At 36.2% G+C, this 23,689-nt stretch overlaps 1 protein-coding gene across 2 annotated transcripts in view; it reads right to left on the minus strand.

Moving 5' to 3' along the window:
- The window catches only part of LOC106873657 (katanin-interacting protein), a 509,583-nt gene extending 486,783 nt beyond the window's left edge, over nt 1-22,800 (minus strand). The window contains exons 1-2 of one of the 2 annotated variants that reach the window (XM_089344962.1): nt 22,255-22,800; nt 12,246-12,310 (exon numbers count right to left, since the gene is read on the minus strand). In XM_089344962.1, the coding sequence (XP_089201088.1) occupies nt 12,246-12,310; nt 22,255-22,321 (132 nt within the window). In that variant the 5' untranslated portion in view covers nt 22,322-22,800. The remainder of the gene's footprint in view (nt 1-12,245; nt 12,311-22,254) is intronic. The other variant, XM_089344970.1, reaches the window with a different exon arrangement.
- Nucleotides 22,801-23,689: the final 889 nt, after the last annotated feature.

Consider the following 23,689-nt stretch of genomic DNA (forward strand, 5'->3'; position numbering starts at 1 on the left):
CAAGTAATGTAATTACAATACAGAATTGCAATACCAATATATGGAAACATACAGTCTGAAAAAGTTACGTCAAAATTTCGCTGATTGATCTCACACTCCAACAATTCCCAGACAATCACTCGAATCACTTTCTTTGTAATAACCATGATAGAGTTTCGGATGCATAGTCTCACACAATGAAGAGTCTTCAGCTATCACTAAGACCGCTTATTTCTATTTGTAGTCATAAAGGAGACAGTCTTACAGCTATAAGGAACTTCTCGAGGTAAAGATTTACAGAAAAGATTTGATAGAAAGCAAAATGTTAAATAGTCTTAAAAGTGTTTAACATTAAAGACAGCTACTTACGAGAGCTTTCTTAGAAGTTTTTTAACTTGCATCACACAGTAACAAATACTATAAATACATTGTATTGTTATAGATTGTCAAACCACTTTGTTCCCATTTTTTTTTCTTATTATTTAATTTACCATGTCCAAGACAGTTATTGTTCATAGTGTAAGTCAGTTAATATGACATTTCAAGAAATATAGGATGCATTACCAGAGGAAATATAGAAATGAAAAATAGAATTAAAAATGAAGGAATGCTTGATGTAAAATTTATAGAACCCCATTATACATGCCAGAGTGAATGCATGTCTGGAGCACTTGGTGACCCGTTGAACAATGAAAGATTAGGAAGAGCAACATTTATGTGAAATTTTGATTCAAATTGGAAAAAAAATTTCTATAGTAACTTTTCTAATGTAATAACAGGCCTATGAGAAGGATTATATGAGCTGTATGCAATTGGAAAGAACATCTACGAAGGGTTTCAAATTTGGATGGTTTTTCCACAAAAGTGGACAATGATCACATTACAAAAACAGGGGAATCTGTAAAACAGAAGATGACTATGTTGTTATGAAATTTATGAATAAAAAGAAGATGAAGTCACAATTAGGAAACTAGTCTGTTAGAAAATCTCTGTTTGAGATAGAAGCAATATATGAATCAAAAAGTATTGTTTATGGCCATTTAACCCCAGGAAGACATTTCCTCCAGCTGGATAACTCCTGCCATCCTAGCTCCAAGACCACCAGACCACATGGTTTCCAACTAGTATCCTAGTTACAAAATCAATGATTGTATGACACTGTGTTTTCTGTATATTGCAAGCGAGGTAAACTGCTGCAATGCTTGGCAATGAATACCCACCACTCAGGAGATCCAATACTGATTGAAACCACATAGTCTGATGGTCATGAAGCTAGGGTGGCAGGAGTTATCTCCCACTTGCAATAAAAACCAGTTGGAGATGTCTTGCTGGGGGTTAAATGGCAGTATCATCTCTTAGTGGACAACCACATTAAAGCGGACAACCACATTAAAGTGGACAACCACATTAAAGTGGCCATAAGCAATACATTTTGGTTTGTACACTACTTCTATCATGAACAGAGATTTTTTAACAGACTAGTTTCCTAGTTAGAAAATCAGTGATTGTATGACACTGTGTTTTCTATATATTGCAAGTAAGGCTAAACTGCTGTCTTGCCTAGCAGCAGGTGCCCACCACCTAGGAAATCCAATACAGATTAAAGCCACATGGTTAGGTGGTCTTAGAGCTAGGGTGGTAGCATTTATCTCCTGCTTGCATTAAATATTGAGTGTGAGAAGCACACTGAATAAATCATCATCTCTTAGAGGACAACCACATTAAAGTGGTCATAACAAAGTCACAGTTAATCAAGATGTGTTTGATTGGGTGCTAATGAAAGTTTACTGAAAAGTGTCATAACAGGTGATAAAATCTGAGTGTTCAGCTACAATGCTGAAACAAAAACAGTTGTGTTTCAAGTGTGTTGGATCATTGTTATAGAAACCAAAAAGAACACACCAAAGATGCTCAGGTGTGAAGGTTATGTTAGAAGGGCCACATTCATCGTGAGTTTTTCTCATGTGGTTAGAGGTTCAATAAAGAGCTATACTTGGATCTCCTAAGCTTGTTTAAGAGAGGCAGAGTGAAAAAAGAAGCTTGAGATATCTACAAACAATATCTGGATGATACATCATGACAACACACCTATTCATGCATCACCTGTTATCCATGACTTTTTGACAAAACACTAGACTCTCATCCCCACCCCCACTTTCATTACTCATTGGAATTGGTCCCTACTGACTTCCTGTTCCTAAAATTGAAATTCACTTGAAAAGGTTACTGATGTCAGATGGTAGAAGAGATAAAGAAAATTCATAAAATGAATGAATCACAATTCCTAACTATCAAAACATCATCCTCATTATCATTATCATCTTCTTGTTTGAATGGTTCAGATGAAATTTGCTGAGCAAGACAATATTTCCACATGGCCAAACAGGTTTTCTGAGAAGACTAGAAATGAAGTAAAGGACACCACTTGTATGATGGTGAAATTCATTTACAGCGATCACATGATGTCAAAAGAAGGAGGCACAAATACCCCACTACCCTATATATATAAATATATATCATTATTATCATCATTTAATATCTATTTTCCAAGCTGACAAGGGTTGGATGGTTTGACAGGATCTGATCGGTTCAAGATTGCATCATGCTCCAGTGAGTCTCCTTTGGCATGGCTTCTATGGCTTTCAGTTTTCATCTACCAAATCCATTCACAAGGCTTTGGTCAGCTTAGTGCTATACAAGAAGACATTTGCTCACGGTACCAGGCAATAGGACTGAACCCAAAACCATGTGGCTGTGAAGCAACTTCTTAACTACACAGCACACATTTGAAAACTAGGAAAAATCATTGTGAGTGGTGTATCAAGATTGGAAGAAACTATTTTGAGGGAGACAAATCTGATTAAATTCTAAAAAAAATCAATGATTTCATTTCTAAAAAGTTCAGTTTCTTATAGAACAAATCTCATATAAAAGCAGGAGCTTTATAAGTTATCATCATCATCAATATTTAATGTCTGTTTTCCATGCTGGCATGGGTTGGACAGCTTGATAGAAACTGGCAAGGCTAGGGGCTGCACCAGGTTCCATAGTCTGTTTTGGTATGGTTTCTATGGCTGGATGCCCTTCCTAATGCCTAATCACAGAATGTACTGGGTGCTTTTTATGTGATACCAGTACATCTTATGTGGCACCAGTACATTTTATGTGGCACCAGCACCCACACCAATGCTTTTTACATAGCACCTTGATTTTAAGATCTCAATTCTGATGTGGTACACGAGCTTTCTTAAGTACAGCAATATCTCCACATATCTCAGTCCTTCATAAGGAGACTACATTTTGAAAAGTGAGTTAGTTGCCAATGATTCAAGCACCAATAAGAATGGTTTTAATGATGTAAACCAAGGACAGGTGAACATGGAAAGTGTTCTCCTTATGCATTTGTTTAGCCACTAAATCAAGCTTAACCTCAGCAGACTTTTAAGATCAAAGACATTCCAACCATAATTATCCTGTTTTGTTTTGTCTATTTATTATTTCTTTATTTTGTTTTGTTCTCTTCTGGTATCACATAACTTGGTGTGCATTAGCCAATGTGTCCTTTCTTTAAAGACACAATGGCTAATGTACAGAAAGGGGGTGATTTCAAGATTTAGCTGATCGTTTGAGCAGATCAAGCAACCACCAAAATGCTCCTTCTTTGGTCTTCTTTTCCTTATGGGTACAATACAATGGCTCTGATAAAAGTCTTGAACTTTCAGTTTCATTTATATAACAACTCAGTAATCTTAAGTGTCAGTGTACTAAGCTCAAAAGATAATATTTTCAATAACTCTATAACAGACTTAACGGAATGTAAACAGATATACAGCAAAGAAAACCTGAACTATTGTCGTGTTTTCTTTTAATCTTTATGTCAAGAGGAATGAATAGTGCTCGTGACTTTTCAGAGAGTCTCAGAGACTAGTCAGAGAGGGAGGAAAGAAGATATGCTCCAATTGGTGACCTGACCTGAAAGAGAGCGAATCAAGAGCACCCAGGGTGCCAGATGGTGATGGTAAACTAAGAAACAAATTAAGTTTGCCACCCAAGAAGACTCTGGCAAGATTTGAACTCTAGTACAATCCTAATGCAGGACAACTTGGGCAAGTGTCTTCTACTAAAGTCTCAAGCTGACCAGTGCCTTGTGACTAGATTTGATAGACAGGTAGGTAGGTAGATAGATAGGTAGATCCATAGGTAGGTAGGTAGGTAGGGAGATAGAGAGGTAGGTAGATAGATAGATAGATAGATAGATAGATAGATAGATAGATAGATAGATAGATAGATAGATATGAGAAGCTTCCACATAGTCTGTCTACTAAATTCACTCACAAGGCTTTGGTCAGCCTGGGGCTGTAGTAGAAGTCAATTGCCCCAAGAAGTCACATGCAGTAAGACTGAACCTAGCCTAAGACCAGATGATTGGAAGCAAGCTTCTTAACCAGACAGTCGTGCTTGTACATTATGCAAAAAAGAAAACTCAGAAATATTACTTTGGTTTCCCCCCACCTCCCATTCATACATACATACTTCATCTTTCTTCCATCTTCTATATGGCTTCATATCAGTTTGCCAGAATCAAAAATTTTGTGATATCATCAATACACAGGGGAGGAGGAGGAGGAGTGAGGAAGGCAGAGATGGATGGGGGGGGGGACATGGTGATGGTGGTGGTGGTGGTAGCAGTAGCAGCAGTAACAGCAACAGCAGCAAGTCACTACAACTGCATCACTGAAGTGGAACTAACACACATAATCAGAAAGAAAGGAGTTTGCACATGAAAAGAAGACACTTCCAGACAGATGTGGTCGCCACAAGCCGCAAGCTGTGATCGCACGGAAATTGACTGTTAACTTTCTGAATTCAATAAAGAGCTCTTTTAAATTGTAGTAATTCACTCAGATACCAAACATTCCTAACTGATACCTGTTGAGATAATAACTAATGCATTATTAGTGTCTTCAATAGTCATCAGTGAAGTCTACACATGATCACAAGATCTTTCAGGAATATAGCCAATTCTGTTTAAATGCCTAACCTCGGCAATTGAAGTTCTTATGCAGTTAACCAGAGTATGCAATTAAGTGAATTCATATTACTAAGCGGTAAATTACATGATTTTTCAATACATTGTCAATAGTAAGATATTATGGCAGTGTTACACATCTACAGACATTATAAAACCACAATAATTTTTTTTTTCAATATATTCTCAGTCTGTTTTGTGATCAAATAATTTACGTAATAGATGCAGGTGTGGCTGTGTGGTAAGAAGCTTGCTTCCCAATTACACGGTTCTGGGTTCAGTCCCACAGCATGGCACCTTGGGCAAGTGTCTTCTATTATAGCCTTAGACCAACCAAAGCTTTGTGAGTGGATTTGGTAGATAGAAACTGAAAGAAGCCTGTCGCATCTGTGTGTATGTGTGTGGGTTTGTGTGTGTGTGTGTGTGTGTCTTTGTGTCTGTGTTTGTCTCCCACCACTGCTTGACAACCAGTGCTGATGTTTAAATCCCCATAACCTAGCAGTTTGACAAAAGAGACCGATAAAGTAAGTAGCAGGTTTTAAAGCAAAATAAGTACTGGGGTTGATGCATTCAACTAAAATTTCAAGGCAGTACCCCAGTATGGCCACAGTCAAATGACTGAAACAAATAAAAGATAAAAGGTACACTCAACACAGCTCAGGCTGCTTATTGATGCAGAAAGTCTAGGTACAAGAATGGTTGTGTGGTTTAGAATCTCACTTTGCAACTACATGGTTTCAGGTTCAGTCCCACAGCACAGTACCTTGGGCAAATGTCTTCTACTACGGTCCCTGACCAACCAATGTCTTGTGAGAGAATATGAAAGATGGATTTGTTTCTGTTACTATTACTACTACCATCACCATCACCACCAGTCACCACTGCCACCACCATCGCTACCACTACCACTGCCACCACCATCATTGCCACCACTACCAAGCTGTCACCCCTTTCCCCTCCCCAGAGTATTGATATTATCACAGAATTTTAAAGAATCCACTCATTACATTCTGTAAAGTAGCTGGGGAACAAGCAGAGACAGCACAGAATATCAAAGGAGCAAGAGCATTTTTTGATATTGTCAAGAACCTGACAACCTGTCTAGGACTGATGCCACACAATAAAATGTGCCTGGTACATTTTATGAAGTGGCTGGGGTTAGGAAAACAAACAATAAATGAAATGTATGGAGGAAATTTGGTTTTCTGACCTGTCTAGGAAAAGCTGTTATCTGAATGGGAACTGATTTAGACGATGTCAAATTGTCCAACCCTTAATAAAAAGGAAAGTGGGCATAAAATATGCTATGATGATGATGATCATGAGCCTTCAGTTACCAAATTTTCTGGTATACAAGTCCACATAGTATACGCACTGGCACGACAAGGGTTCCAATTGATCCGATCAACAGAACAGCCTGCTCATGAAATTAATGTGCAAGTGGCTGAGCATTCCACAGATAAGTGTATCCTTAACATAGTTCTCAGGGAGATTCAGTATGACAAAGAATGTGACAAGGCTGGCCCTTTGAAATACAGGTACTACTCATTTTTACCAGCTGAGCAGACTGGAGCAACATGCAATAAAGTGTCTTGCTCAAGGACACAATGCATCACCAGGAATTGAACTCACAACCTTATGATCATGACCCAAATACCCTGACTACTAAACCATGCACCATCAGAATACAGTATAAACATTCAGTGTAAACATTCAAACATTGTTGTTACCTCTCTCCAAATCTTGCTACATTTCACATAGAATTTTCGGACCTTTCAAGTCACCTTGGTGTGTAAGTTGATCTACAGTGTGACCCAAAAGTAGGTTTACAGTTATTCAACTATCTCTTTCACATTCATATATTAACAGTTTACATCTTAATTATAGAAAAATATTAAATCATTATTCTATGCTAATTTAGTTAATTTTGTCAAGCTCCCTTTTCAGTTTATAAGATAGAAATTTAAATGTAATAAAATGTTTTAAAGGAAACTTTAAGTGCCTACATAATAACTGTAAACCTACTTTTGGGCCATCCTGTACATTTTATGGCTGTGTATTTTGGTCAGAAATTTCAACTTGTATACTGCAAAATACAGTACTTAAGCTTGGCTAGACATTGTCTTTCATACATTTTGAATTTCTCAATGATAATCACTAAGGTCATGTGGGTTAAGAAAAATTTAATTAGGTAAACGACAAGTTGACGTAGCTGATTAGGAAAACAACTAAATAACATCCATTCATTGATTTTATGCTTGATTTGAAATTATCTTTTTATAATTTACATTTTTTTCAAAATCTTTTATTACTCAATTAAAATTTAGATAATAAAACACTGGAATCTGAACTGTGAATGATCAATGTTAATTCTCTGAGAAGGGCAAGAATAACTTGAATATGTTTGACTCTGTTGACATCAGATGTGTGTAAACATGAAGCACAGTCACTAACTCATCATAAGAGCAGAAACTTCTAGAACCACTTTATTTGTATCAAATCAAATATTTAATTTTATGTAATATTCTACTAAGTTTCTACTAAAAACTAAAATTAAATTTAAGTTTTACACAATTAACTAAAATCGGCATTATTCCATCCATCAATCTCCATCTTTTCTACCTACTATTTCTGGAAGGGTTGTGGGAGCAGTAGATTCTTCAGGCGTCCCTTCCATCATTAAACATGGAATCATTATTAAACATAGGATCCCAAGCATGACCAATTGAGATGATGGATATTGTCCAACCATCTCAGTCACGGTCTACTTTTAAGTCACCTGCCAGTTAGCTCAGCTTGATTTGCATATGCCATTATTTGCATATGTAATTAACTGATCAATTTTACAAAGATCTGATGGTACATGATTTGATGTTTTCAAAAGTTATGCAATTAAGTGAAACATGCAATTATGAGGAATGAAGTTTAGCAGAGCCAACCATATCAGAATTATAATCATCGTCAGCATACCTATTTTACCATGTTGATTGTACGGCAACAGTCTTTATACCGAAATCTTGTGCTATCATCTCTTTGAGTTTCAGCCACTTTCAAATCTAAATCAACTCCTATTAAGACCTGTACAACCTGAAACTTATGAGGGTGCTTCAAAAGTAGTAGTCAACCAGCTAGAAAAAAGCAGCCAAATTTTCTTCAAATCTCGTTTTTGCATTTGGTGAATTCACTTGTTGAAACAAATTTTGGTGTGTCTTGGATGGGTCATTATGCCATTTAATAACACACACACATGTTCAATTCCACTTCTCTATTGTTAGTCAATTGATAAAATATCCAAGCAAGCAACTAACTGATTTGTTTGTTTAATGTGCAGGAGCAGACCTTGAAGCAAGAGAAGTCAATAACCCTTTGGCATTTAAACCAGCCATATCCAGCCAAAACTTTCTATTTGTTTTATGCTCCAACTGACCAGATCCAGGCTCTCACACCTACCCTACAATTTTATTCTACTTTAAACAATCACATCATCGAAATATCAAGGATATGAGATAATGCATGATTAATTCAAAACCCTTTCCCTTTCCTCTGTTAGGAGGCACAAGCATTTACACACACATGTGCACACAATGGAAAAACTTCTGCCAACCAAATTCAATTACAAAGCTTAAGTCAGCCCAAGACTATAGCAGAAGACACTTGCCCAAGGTGCCACGCATACAGTGGGTCTGAACCTGAAACCATGTGGCAGAGAAGCAAGCTTCCTAACCACACAGCCATGCCTGCGCTAAGCATTATGTTTCATAGAATAACCTGAACACTAAAGAGTTAAGGTACTAAGTCATTGAAAAGGTTACAAACAGTGATGAAAGAAGTTTAACTAACAAACAATCAATTGATTTTTGTAACCTTACTTATTAAGCAAACGATTAATTAGTTAGTTGACTGGATATTTAACCAACTGACTAACAACAAAGAAGTGGAATTCAACCTGTGTGCATGCCCATATACATGCGTACCCATGCATGCACACATATATGCATGTGCTTGTGTGCATATGTACATGGAGATAAAGGTGTGCACATGTGACAGCAATATGATACCTCATATTTCTTGTTGATGGATACTGTGGGTTGGTAGATGATATGCAGTTTTTCATGGAGGTAATTAGAGGTGCCGGGTGAATATGGTGGCGACCAGTCAATAAAAATCCACTAGATGCTGGGTGTTTCGCCTGTCCATGTGTGTGTGTGTGTGTGTGTGTGTGTGTGTGTGTGTGTGTGTGTGTGTATGTATGTGCATGTGTGCCTTCATGTGTGTGTATCTGCCTGTCTGTCTGTGCATGTGTGTTTGTGTGCATGTGTACGCACATGCGGATGGGTGAATGTACATCTATGCACACGTACACACTCATATAAGCACTGAAACATACACACAAATATATGGATTATATATATGGAAATATATACATATATACCCCCACAACATCTACTGCCCCTTCCTACCTCCCCCAACCACATGACCGATATCTTGTCCACCACGTGGCCAATTTCCTGTTCACCACGCAGTCGATTTCCTATTCACCATGCAGTATTTTTCATCTAACTACTGTCGCTAAATACCAACATCAATACCATGTAACCTTTCACAGGCTATCGTCCAGTAATAAACATTGATTCTCTTCAATCGAACCCACCCACATTCAGACTCCAATGGCCGAAGACTAGCCATGCGCTTGAAATTCAGAGTACCAAGGATTTTGAATCAAACTGTTTTGATCTGTATATGTAACTCCCAATAAATTTGTTGAGCTCCCTTCATTTGTTTGTCTACTCACTCGTATATACATACATATATATATATATATATATATATATATACACACACATACACACACACACACACAAGGCTTTGGTCAGCCCAAAGCTATAGTAGAAGACATTTGTACAAGGTGCCACATAGAGGAATGGAATCTTGAACCATGTGGTTGAGAAGAAAACTTAGTAAAAAAAAAAAATCAACATCTTACAAAAGAAGTCATTTATCTGTGGTCATGGGGAAATATTCCCTCCATGGGAACAGGAAACAGCATCTGATCGTAGAAAATCTACCTCAGTAAATTCTCTCTGACCCAAGCCTGGTACTTATTCTATCCTTCTCTTTTTGCTGAACTGCGAAGTTATGGGGACATAACCAAACCAATACCATTTATCAAGCAGTGTGGCGGGGACAAACACAGACATGACACACACACACACACACATGTGATAAATTGAGAAACAGAGATAAGTGACAACTCTGTAAAGTTGAGAAACAGTGATGAGTGACCACTCTGTAAAGCATATAAGTGATCACATGATTGCTTATAAGCCATAAGCTTATAAATATCATTATCATTTACACACAATGCACACACAACACACACAATACACACACATATATGTGACAGGCTTCTTGCAGTTTCTGTCTACCAAATCCCTTCATAAGACTTTGGTCAGCCCGAGGCAACAGTAGAAGACACTTGCTCAAGGTGTCATGCAGTGGGATTGAATCCTGAACTATGTGGTTGGGAAGCAAACCTCTTACCACACTGCCACGCCTGCACTTGTGTTGTTTTTTCTTAAAGAAATTAATGGAAAAATAAATCTCTACTTCAATCAATTATCTAACTTTATGTCAGTCTCAGCAAATGTAATTAACCCTGTAGCATTCCAGATTACTCTGTCAAATATAATTCTAATTTATTCACCTTGTTTTGAATTAATCATGTATTATCTCATAGCTTTGAGAATTAGATTATGTGATTGTTTATTTTCAAAATTACATTGTAGGACAGGTGTGAGAGGCAGGATTTGGCTGGTTAAACCCTTTAGCATTCAGATTACTTTGTCAAGTATAATGCTTACTTATGCACATTGTTTTGAATTGACTATGCATTATCTTGTAGCTTCAAGATTTTGAAGATGTGGTTGTTTATTTTTAGAATCACACTGTAGGGTACATGTAAGAGACTGGATCTGGGTAGCCTGAACATAAAATAGGTAAAATATTTGGATTGGATATGACTGGTTTAAATGCTAAGGGGTTAAAACCATAATTTCATTAAAAAAAATTCCTAAATACCAATATTGGAAGTGGAAAATCAAATAAAATACAGGTGAAAATATCTGCATAATATTTATTAAAACAGATATAAGTTAATGAAGTTTTTAAAATGTCTTCCATGCTGCATTGTTTTCTGAGTTAAGTCACATATCTTGGAACCAATTACTGATGTAACTTGAGTTATGCCTGTCATCATCATCATCATCATTTAATGGCCTTTTTCCATGCTGGCATGGGTTGCACAGTTTGACCGGAGTTGGTAAGGCCAGGGGCTGCACCAGGCTCCAACATTTCTTCTGGCATGGTCTCTCCACAGATGGATGTCCTACCTAATGCCAACCGCTCCACAGAGTGTACTGGGTGCTTTTTATGTGGTACCAGTACTTTTAATGTAACACCAGCTCAAAAGCTTTTTATGTGGCACCAGCACAAAAGCTTTTTATGTGGCACCAGCACAAAAGCTTTTTATGTGGCACCAGCACCAGTATCAATTCTGCTGGGGCAGATGGGTCTTCTTGAATACACACGTGCACCAGATATTTGGATCCTTAGTCATTTCTTTCATAAGGCTTAGTGTCTTGAGATCAGCATCAGGAAATATCCATTCAATATACGATTTCAAACAATTTACACTGTGAATTAACCATCTCTGACAACATTGTGTATAAATCTATGAGCTTTAATATGGAAAAGCACCCACTACACTCTCTGAGTGGTTGGCGTTAGGAAGGGCATCCAGCTGTAGAAACTCTGCCAAATCAGACTGGAGCCTGGTGTTGCCATCCGGTTTCACCAGTCCTCAGTCAAATCGTCCAACCCATGCTAGCATGGAAAGCGGACGTTAAACGATTAAACGATGCTTGAATCATTCAACAGGGAACTTCAAAAAAGAAATAAAAAGTTTACTCTTGAATTAACTATCTCTGAGGACATTGTATATAAATTTATGAACAAATAATACTGAAATATCTAAATCAGACAACATTAAGCTTCAAAATGTTTGTATTGGAATAACTATCTCTCTACAGACATGTGCATAAATTTTGTGAATGGCAATATTGAACAACTTGGAAGATGATTGTAAATTTCTTATAGCTTTCACACATTTAAAGCAAATTCAATAATTTTAAAGTTCTCAGACAAGAAGAAGAAGATAGAGAAAGACATGAGAACTTACAGAAATTGGCATTTCGGTATTCATTGGGTTATCACTCCATTTCTTTCGAACTCGGCCAGTGGAATCTGCAATAAATGAAATATGAATACAAATTCAGTTTAAAAGCAAAAGCAATATGTTGAACAATCTGTAGTAAAATATTTGGCAGAGAATAACAAGATAGACAGCATTTTGTTTTGTTTTCTAGTTTCTTTCAGCAGCACTCCTAAGAACCAAATATTTAGTTTTAGTTCTTGGATTTAGCTACTTTGTAACCAGATTTCTTATAAAATACATACTGTCTATGTATTTCAATTAATTTTGAAAATTAATCAAGAATTTTGAAGGAATAAAAAAAATACGTAACTTCTACATGATTAAGCTGGTATCTAAAGTTTAACGAAAAGATTCTTAAACAATATTATCATAGAAGTGTGTGTGTGTGTATGTGTGTGTGTGTTCCCCTCCCCTCTCCAAAGCAAATTTCTTACCACACAGCCACAATGTATTTTCAAAATTAATTTAACCCTTTAGCATTTAAACTGGCCATACTGGCCAAAATATTCTTTCTGCATTATCTTCAAACTGAGAAGATCTGGCCTCTCACACGTACCCTCCAATGTCATTCTAATAATATACAATTACATCATTAAAATCTCAAATCTATGAGATAATACATGATTAATTCAAAACAATGTAATCAAATAAGCATTACATTTGACAGAGTAATCTGAATACTAAAGGGTTACACAGACAGGCAAAACCTTTTATTAAAATATGCCACAAATGGCAAGTCACAGTTACCTTGACTCCTACCAATTTGTTCCAATGATGGCATACAACTCGAGGAGATCAATAACTTCAAGAACAGTGGGTCTAATGTTGCTGAGAGTAAGAAAGACTGCTTGGCATACAAAGGGAAAGCCTGGAATGCCTGCAACAAGCTCCACAACATTTAATAATAATCAAATATTTCAAAGTCGAAAGAAGCTGGTCTTCTTCGGGATATGTACAAAGAGTATTGTTCTCTGTGAAGTCAAAACTTGGACAATGAAGAAGAAGAGTTTAAGGTGAATATACCAAGCTTCTCATGGTGGTGCAAAACATTTCATAGCATGAGCACAAACAGGAGATTTATGATGGACAGATTCCAGTCATCTCTTGTATTGCTGTTAAAGATGCAAAGTAGGCTTTGCTGGCCACTGCTATTGTGATTAATATCAGGTTATGTCAGATGTCATATTCTAGAGAGTTCTATGCTCTAATAGAGGACGAAGGCCTTTCAACTTCAATGTTGATGCTGAGAGAGACATGTGACATGGCACTGAAGGTCTACAAAAGTTAATGTGGAGAAGCGGTTTGGAAAAGAAGAAGACAAAGACAAAGAAGAAGAAAACATAGAAGACAAAGAAGAAGACATAGAAGACAAAGAAGAAGAAGACATAGAAGACAAAGAAGAAGAATTTGAAGATGAAGAAGACATAGAAGAAAAATACTTAGAAGATGAAGAAGACATAGAACATGAAGAATAAATACAAGATGCTAAAGAAGGCACAGATGACATAGAAGACAGCAAAGGAGGGGGGAGGACAATGACGAGCAAGAAGAAGAAGAAACAAGATGAAGAAGAAATGAGAACTGGAACACGATGAAGAAAAAGAACCAAACAACAAAGTATATACTAACTGAAGGGAAAGAATTAGCAACACAACACTGCATTTTCCCAAAGATTTCAAGTTTTAGAATGCGTGTTGATAACCAGGAGAAGGATTACAAGTCATTCTCAAATTCAATAATCACATGGATAATACTGCTATGATTTCATGAAATTTAATGTCTGTTTATGGATCAGTTGACATGCACTTTACAGTTCAATGTTAAACATATATAATTAAATGTAGTGTGGATCAATAAACCAGGCTTTAAAAGCCAATTGATAACATATTGTTGAGCCATAGTTGGACAATTTTTAGAAACCCTATATTACCAATAGGTTACAGAGGCTGCAAAATAAAGAACATTCCATTAATAAATACCAATGAATCACATAAAGAGGTGGGGAAAAAATCGATAACAGAAAGCAAGCAGGACAGTAAGGGAGGGAGGGAGGGAGGGAGAAAAAGAGAGAATGGGAAAAAGAATAGAAAAATGATTTGTGGATATGGCATTTTAGTTTTTACTGTTGTTGTTTAGCTCAAGTTAGCCCTGACTCAGCTAATATAAGATCAAAAGCAATCCAGTCATGACCACCCTTCTCTTTTTATATATATATAGGACCATGTTGTCCAATGTGTCTTTCCTTTTTTTTTTTATGAAGGCAGTATGTAATCTGAAAGGAACTATTTCTAGCATTTTTGTTCATATTGTAGTTGTTGCTGTTGTTACTTAGCTCAAGTTAGCCCTAACTCAGCTAACATAAGATCAAAAGCTATCCACTCATGACCACCCTCCCTTTTATATTTACTTATAATATATATATATGTATATATATATATATATATATATATATATATAATTAAAATTTAGAGGTAATACTTGACAATTGTAAGCACCTGTGTATGCCAGCTAATGGTTGCGGTGTGTTGTTATTTTTTGGATTTACAATTTACATATATATATATATATATATATATATCCCGGCTGTTAGGCCTTATTTCCATATACGCCAGCTTAATTTTATTCGTCCTTAGTCGAAAGACATTTGTTGTTTTGTCCTGTTATTATTCCTACTGTATGTGTACTACTGTATTTGTATAACATTGTTCGTTTTTATTCTGTCCTTGTTTTTGTATACATTTGCTGCTTTCTTCCAAGGAATCTAATGCTCTAAGCTTAGTTTTTCCTTGGAGCTGGCTAGATTGGAGCAATATCGAGAATAACCAACCGAAATTGCAACGATAATCTGGATCTCGACTGAAGAGAGAAAACTCCGAATGACCTGTATCTGTTTTCTTTGCATTGTCAATCTGGATGTTTTGTCCCTTTCTTCTATCACCTAACTGTCTTGATGTTTTGCATTCTTGTTCCATTCTGTATTATATATATATATATATATATATATTCATCTATATATTTATATATATTTACACACATATATATATATATATATTTACATTTATGTTTTTAGATATATATTTTCATTTCTTGTTGTAGAATACCCAACTCAGATAGTTTTTTGTTTGAGAATATTTTCGAGTATGTTTCGTTCTTTTCAAAGGATTTTTTTATTATGTTCAGAATTTCTTTAATTATGTTAGTTTTGATTTGGATCCCATAAGGGATAATTGACCATATAATTTCCTTATGTTTATTATTATTATTAATATTACTATAATTATAAATCTTATTATTATTTTTATTCGTTGTCAGTGGATTCTTTGTGGGTATATAATAATTCTGTTTATTTCCGTTTGAATTATTTTTGGTATTATCCTTACCATAATCATTTTTCTTATTTTTCTTTATACATATATTATAATTATCTTTATTTATTTCCTTATATTGTTTATTATTATCTTTGCTATTACTTCTATATTTGGCTTGTACACCAACAAAGTTACCTTCCAAGGCACAAGTCCAGACAAATTTGTTTCTGGAATACCAGCAGCTGCCCATGCATACCAGACTCTCCTCTCTACACCACCAATGTTATCCAAAGGTAAGGCAAAGGCCAATACAGCTTGGCACTAGTGATGGTGCAAGTCATTCCTGCAGCTGAGTGAACGGGAACAATGTGAAATAAAGAGTCTTACTCAAGAACACAACCGACAGCGCAGTCCGGGAAACAAGCTCACTACCTCTCTCTCTCGCTCTCTGTATGTATGTATATATATATAATAAAGGTTATGAAGGGTATTGGAGTCAACCAAACCCTAAAGATACAGGCAATACCGAGTAAGTGCTGTATATTGACTAGTTATGCCCCTGTCGTAGCAACATGAATGGGGAATATAACATAAGTCGTGTATTAGTGTGTGTATGTATAAATAAAGAAAAAGATAAAGAGACCAATGGCAAAGTTAGAATTATATATATATATATATATATATATATATATATATATATATATATATATTCTAACTTTGCCAATATTTTAATTAACTAGCAGCAGAGTTCTTGTAACCAGTTTTGTAACTTTTATTCACATGCCATCAGAATACCTACTCCACACCTTCCCTAACCACAGGGAAAATAAAGAAAAGATAAAGAGACCAATGGCAAAGTTAGAATTATATATATATATATATATATATATATATATATATTCTAACTTTGCCATTGGTCTCTTTATCTTTTTCTTTATTTATACACGCACACATATATATATATATATATATATATATATATATATATATATATTAAGGGCCACGTGTTGTTCAATATATCATTCCTTTTTTTTATATATAATGGCAGTGTGTAATCAGAAGGAAGCTATTACTAGCAGGTCAAACAACAACATAAAGACTATCAAGATACATTGTGATGTTGTTAGCCATCAATTAGCCTGAATAGAGTAGATCCATGATTCAATGATATTCTGACCATAACCATTCTATCTTTTAGCATATCTTGAACAATAGGATGTTTTTTTTTGTTTTGTTTTTTTTTTGTTTTTTTGCAATTAGATAGGAGGTAGTTTGGATATGTACATTAAACAGATGGTACATACTACATGAAAAAGTACCTTATGGCTGAGTGACTGAGACTAAGAGATGATACAGATGACTGAACAGGAGTGAAAGAGCATATAATATACATCAATCTGGTTTTGTACCATCTATCTTTTCCAGATCCTTCAGATTAGATTTTCAAAGTGGACAATATATATAATTGCAATATTTTTTTTTTTTTTTTTTTTTTCTATTTGGAAATATTAGAGAAAAATAGGTGACCTCCAATCAGAAGTCAGCTGATTAATTACACTGACATCAATAGAGGAAAGGAAATGAAATGAAATACTCATTCAGTAAAACATTGATTAATTCCATTAATATTTTGGCCACTATTTTAATTAACTAGCAGCAGAGTTCTTGTAACCAGTTTTGTAACTTTTATTCACATGCCATCAGAATACCTACTCCACACCTTCCCTAACCACAGACCAATTTGCCAAGTTCAAGTACAAATCTTATGCAGACGTTTTTATTATGTTTTTAATTATAATATATATTTATAAATATACACTATATAATTCACTCACAAGGCTTTAGTTGGCCCCAGGCTATAGTAGGTCAAACGACTTCCGCTATAACCCTAGGCAAACCGCCTGTGAATGCATTTGATAAACCAAAGCCGAAAGAGACCTAACATATATGAATACGTCTGTGTGTGTTTATCTGTAGGTGAATGAGTTTGTATGTCATGTTTACAGATGTGAGTTCATGTCCTATGGGCAGCCTTCAACTTTTCTATTCAAAATGCTTTTAACTCAATATTTACATATTTATTTATAGCTTTATCTGCTTCAAGGTTCACTGTCCCTAAAATATGACAAAAAATGTGAAAAGCCTTCTGTCTTTAGCTTCATCCAATTTTAATTACTACCTCCACAACCCAAAACTTTTGAATCATTTCAATTCTTGCATGGATGTTCTTGATCACCAGACCTTCCCACACTGCATACTTCATTGAATTGGGGTAAATGACCTTGGGATTGCACCTACAAAGTCACCCTGCAAAGCACAAGTCTGGACAAGAAAGTTTTTGTGGGGACCAGCAGTCGTTTATGCATACCAGCCTTCCCTCTCCACACCACAGATATTATCCAAGGGAAAAGCAAAGGCCAATACAGCTTGGAACCAGTGATGTCACAATTCATTTTTACAGCTGAGTGAACTAGAGCAATGTGAAATAAAGTGTCTTGCTCAAGAACACAACATACAACTCGGTCCAGGAATCAAACGCACTACCTCATGATTTGTGAGCCTGATGCTCTAACCACTGAGCCATGCACCTTCACAGAACTACTATACATAGTTACATGTGAACTAGTGTCCTCACCTTGGTTGCTATAGTCACACGGATTCAACTATGGTACTCACCAGCCTTCATCAGGAACCCACTGTATTTGTATTCAGTAATGTTTCTGGAATGGTGTTGAACCCTTTTTGAATCCATAAGTGTCAATTGTTATTATTGCAGTGTCCAAACCAGTGATATTCTCATATTCATTACTATTGCAATATTCTAATATCGGTTTCAAATTTTGACACAAGGCCACCAATGTTAAGGCAGGGGGTAAGTCGTTCACATCAACCACAGTGCTCAACTAGTACTTATTTTATCAACCCATAATGAATGTAAAGCAAAGTCGACCTCAGCTGAATTTGAACTCAGAACAGACAAAATGCCAGTAAACATTTTACCCAGTGTGCCAACAATTCTGAGAGCTCATTGCCTTATATTATCTTAATATTACAGTATCCCTGGTATGGACAACAGAATAAGAATAATTCATTCCTGTGGATTTCACAAAAGATTTGATTCAAAACCCTTAGGATGTGACCAAATATGACAGGCACCTGAAGAAGTTTGAGAGTATAATGGCTGATATGCTGTGGCTATACCAACTGAAATGAGATTACTAATCTTAATATATAGCTCACTCACACTCTCTCTCTCTCTCTCTCTCTCTCTCTCTCTCTCTCTCTCTCTCTCTCTCTCTCTCTCTCTCTCTCTCTCTCTCTCTCACACACACACACACACACACTTCATGTGCCTTGCCTATTTTGCAGGTGTTAAAGCTGATGGAAGATTTATAAATATTCTTGGAAAAGGTACAGCAGAGGTTTCAATTACTCTCTGGTGATTTATTCAGAGTTCACTCAACTCATTTTTTGCTCTTCTTAGCTGACTTTTAAGGTGCACAACCTATTTAACCTTTAGGCCATGGGACTGGTTCATGTAACATCAGAATATGTAGTATTAGGTATGCTATGTCGCAAAAAAAAAAAATTAGTCACAGCTGTAGTGCTTTTGATCATATTTTTTATCTTTTACTTGTCTCAATCATTAGACTATGGTCATGCTGGGGCACTGCCTAGAAGAATTTTTAGTTGAATGATCGAATCCCAGTACTTAATTTTGTCAAGTCTGGTACTTATTCTATCTGTCACTTTTGCCAAACTGTTAAGTCACATGGACATAAACACACCAACACCAGTTGTTAAGCAGTGGTGTGGGGATGGAAACACACACACACACACACACACTGGGGGCATCCCATAAATAATGTGTTTTTTTAATACTTCTTTTATTTTTGAAAACTAAGATAATAAAGTTTTTTTTTAATTTAAAATATACTCTCCATTATTTTCTACAATGCTCTTCCATCTATTGGGTAGACTTGCAAGGCCCCTCTTCCAAAATTCTCTTGTCCATAGTGAAAAATACTCCTCCAGAACTGTTCTCATCTCATCTACAGAATTCATATTTTTCCTGTCTAAATTATTTGGAAGACTGTAGAATAAATGATAATCAGATGGGGCAATGTCCAGTTAATATGGTGGGTGGGGCATTGTTTCTCATTCAAACTGCTCCAGCCGTTGGAATATCATCCTCACTGTATATGGATGAACATTATCTTGATGGAAGAACACCTTTCGTCTTGAAACCAAAGATGGTCGTTTTCCTTCTAGTGCTGATTTAAGCCACTGAAGCAGCTTGCAATAGATCTCCTTTGTTATCATTTGGTTGGGTTTAAACGTTTAAAGAGGACTAAACCTTTCATATCCCCCAAACAGATAACAAGACTTTACATGGAAAAAGGCCTTCTTTAGCCTGGGGTGCCGGTGTTTCTCCTTACCCTACCGACTGTCTTCAGTGCTTGACATTTTTATAGAGAAAGCATTTCTCATCACCATTCACTATCCAGTCCAAAAAAGGTTCATTCATGAGACATGACAGCAAAGAGCACACATTCACTCGATGAATTGGTTGAGTGACCAAATCCAAGCTTCTCTGTTAGTTATTCAACAGTTACGATGGGATTTTGTTCCACCAGGGTTTGCAGGATGTCTTCATCAAGCTCTACAGATCTTCCAGGATAAGGTTCGTCTTCTAGGCTGTAGTTTCTGACTCCGAATTTCTAGAACCACTGTTGAAACTGGCTTATGCTTATTGTCTGATCCCCATATACTGCATTAATATTCCTTGCACTTTTTGTTGCATTGTTGCCTTTACTCAACTTATAAAAGCAAAATATACTAAGTATGCTCCTTTGTCACTACCATTATAGCTTCGAAAAAGTAACTGTTAAAATCGAACTGCTCTCTTCAAAACTTGCACTAAGAATAAATACAAGGTAAAAGTACCACTTGCTTTTATAGTAAGTTGATGCAGGTAGTTTATCCCATCCCCCTCTGACTTTTAGCCCATGCAATTGAAAAAAAACTGCATTATTTATGGCACGACCCAATATATGATGGGCTTCTTTCAGTTTCTGTCTACCAACTCCACTCACAAGGCTTTGGTTGGCCCGAAGCTATTGTAGAAGACATTTTCCCAAGGAGCCACAAAGTGGGACAGAACCTGGGACCATGTGATTAGGAAGTAAGCTTTTTGCCACACCACACTTGCGCCTATTTAGTGTAAGGTTGTTGTTTTTTGTCGTTTTTTTTTTTCGTCTAGAAATGACCTGGGATTTAAACAATGTCTGCACCTTTTTCCTCTTTATTCTACAATCCTAAGAAACTTACTATCTCGTTCTTCTATGTTTATACAATTTCCAAAACTTCAATTTCTGATAAATTTCATACTGCCAACATCAGATGAAAAACAGTTACTAATGAGCTACAGTGAACAACAGTCAATACATCAATTGTTAATGTAAGAGACAATGCTATCACAATACCTATTATATATGAAAAGAGGAAGGGAAACATAATTGATGTAAGAAAATTTATGTGATGAGAGAGGGGGGAATAAAGCATCCTTGATTATTCTATGTTTGCTTTCTGCAAAGAGACGCACTAATCAATTAGCTCTATTTTCTTTTTGTCTGTTCTTGTCATTGTTTCATTTCAGTATCTTTTGCAATGCATACACACACACACACATATCTATAAATGTATGTAATGTGTGTAAATACATATATTGAGTGTGTATGTAAGAGAGAGAGAGAGAGAGAGAGAGAGAGAGAAATCAAAGTAAATCAACACGAAACACACAACTTGGCAAAGTATTGCAGTTGACTGCTGCAGCTTTTTTTGTGAAGGGAGATAAAGAACAAGTGTTCGCCGTGAGTTAATTCCCTTGCTGGTTGCTAAGTAATTCGCTGTTTAATTAACCCACTTAGTTTTTTTTTTTGTTGTTTTATATTGATCGAGAGAAACTATTATTCCTCGGGCCCCCACCCTCGAAATATCTTCCACTTTAAGTTGGCCGTGAAAATAAATAAGTCATTAAATAAATAGCAAAGAATCTATTAAAACCCAAGGAATGGTGACGATAATATATATATGAACGTACGCATATGTGTATGTGTCTGCGTGCCGTGAATACAAGAGACCTGTAGCCTATGTTACGCTTTTAAATAAACAACACAAACAAAAGAGTAGTCATTCATTTAATATATTTTTCTCCTGGTTATCCTACCAACTATTTAACCGTTTTGAATGCATGTGGTGTGTGCGTGTGTGAATGTGTGTGCGCATATATATATATATATATATATATATATATATATATATATATATATATATATATATACATATATATATACATACATACATACATACATACACACAACACCCTTCAATTATTGTATTTGGTTTGCAAGATTCTTGATGTGAGTTCGCGTGTTGAAACTCCCAAGACATAACAAAATGTATGTATGTATGTATGTATGTATGTATGAACAGACAGACAGACATATAGAGAGTGAAGGGAGGGCTTCCAAGTCAATGCAGTAGTCTCATCCCGCTAGAAACAACAGCCGAAAATTCCCCTAAAAACTACAATATGTAAAAAAAAGACAGGAAGTCTGCACCAGGAATTCCTTTGATCACCGGTTTGTGCGAGCAGGACTTACCTGAAGCTAAGTAGCGACAACAACAATAGCTCTTAATGAACTCAGTTGTTCTTCGCCCCCAGGTCATGCCTGTTCGAGTAAACAAAAACTACCATCAAAGACATTCAAGCCGTAAACATCTCATGCCTTTCTTTCTTTTTTTTTTTTCTTTTTCTTGCTCCCGTTTCCTTCTTCCTGATATATGGTATATCCAAGACTATAATAACCAATATATTTTTTTTCCCTTTTGCAAGGCAACAGGATGTGATCTGATGTATTCTTAGCTGTTATTTCTAGCAGATCGAATGATCACATAAAGGTCATTCGATCACCAGTCAGCTAACTCGTCTCGTTTATGTTTGGTACATTTTTTTTTTTAGCAAGATTTCTTTTCTCCTCCCCCCATCACTACTGAAAAAAAAATGGACGTGATCTAAAGAATTCTTAGCCGCAATTTCTAGCAGACCATGCGCTCACATAAAGGTCATTCAATCGCCAATAGCTAGCCCGTTCATGCTTGGCACATTTTTTGAGCATGATGTTTTTTTCCTCTTCTCCCCGCCCCCTTCCCCGCTCACTTCCGGATTGAAAAACAAACAGCGAGATATAAAATACTGAATGAGTTATTGACTGGATATTGATTGGAATTTTCATTTCTGATTGTGGCACCTGTTACTGCTATCAATGTTGGCAGATAGGGTTACAAGCAAAGGATCATGCTAGGTTTCAGAACAGCTCATTATTTTGTGTGTGTGTGTGTGTGTGTCCATTATTTTGTGCGTATGTGTCTGTGTTCGTGTCCATTATTTTGTACCTGTGTGTGTGTGTGTGTGTGTGTGAAAGAGAGGAGGGCAAGAAGTGGAGGGGTATATTAGAGAAAGACGGTGAGAGGGAAGAGGAGGAGTGTTAGATAGAGAGTGAGTGAAAGAGGGACATGGGGAACAAGTGTTAGAAAGAAAGAGTGTAAGTATGAGTGTAAGAGAGAGGGAGGGGAGAGGCATTAGAGAGAAAGTAAGTATGAGAGAAAAAGCAAGAGGGTGTGTATATGTGAGTGAAAGAGGAAAAGAGAGAGCAAGTGTGCCTGTGCGTGTTTATAACATAAGATGACAACCTATTCTGAGTATTACTCTTGGCTGGGCTGCTCACAAATTTCATAAACAGCCCAGCCAATGTGGACGGTCAACTTTTGATAAGGTAAACATCCTGTATTATCTTGTAATCTTGAGATTCTGATCAGGAGAGTGTTTATCTTTAAAATGACATTTTGGAGTAGGTTTGAGAAGCCAAATCTGGCCAGTTTGAACATAGAGCAAGTAGAATATTTTGGCTAGATATAACCAGTTTGAAAGCTACAGGGTTAAGCTGACAAGACAGTTTCTGTGTGGTCATTTGAGCTGCTAGAAACAGCGGATCTTTGTGATTTGATGGGCAACACTTGTTTTCTTAACGAAACACT

This window comes from Octopus bimaculoides, chromosome 2, assembly GCF_046866305.1.
Source record: "Octopus bimaculoides isolate indiv1 chromosome 2, ASM4686630v1, whole genome shotgun sequence".
Taxonomy (NCBI): Eukaryota; Metazoa; Mollusca; class Cephalopoda; order Octopoda; family Octopodidae; genus Octopus; species Octopus bimaculoides.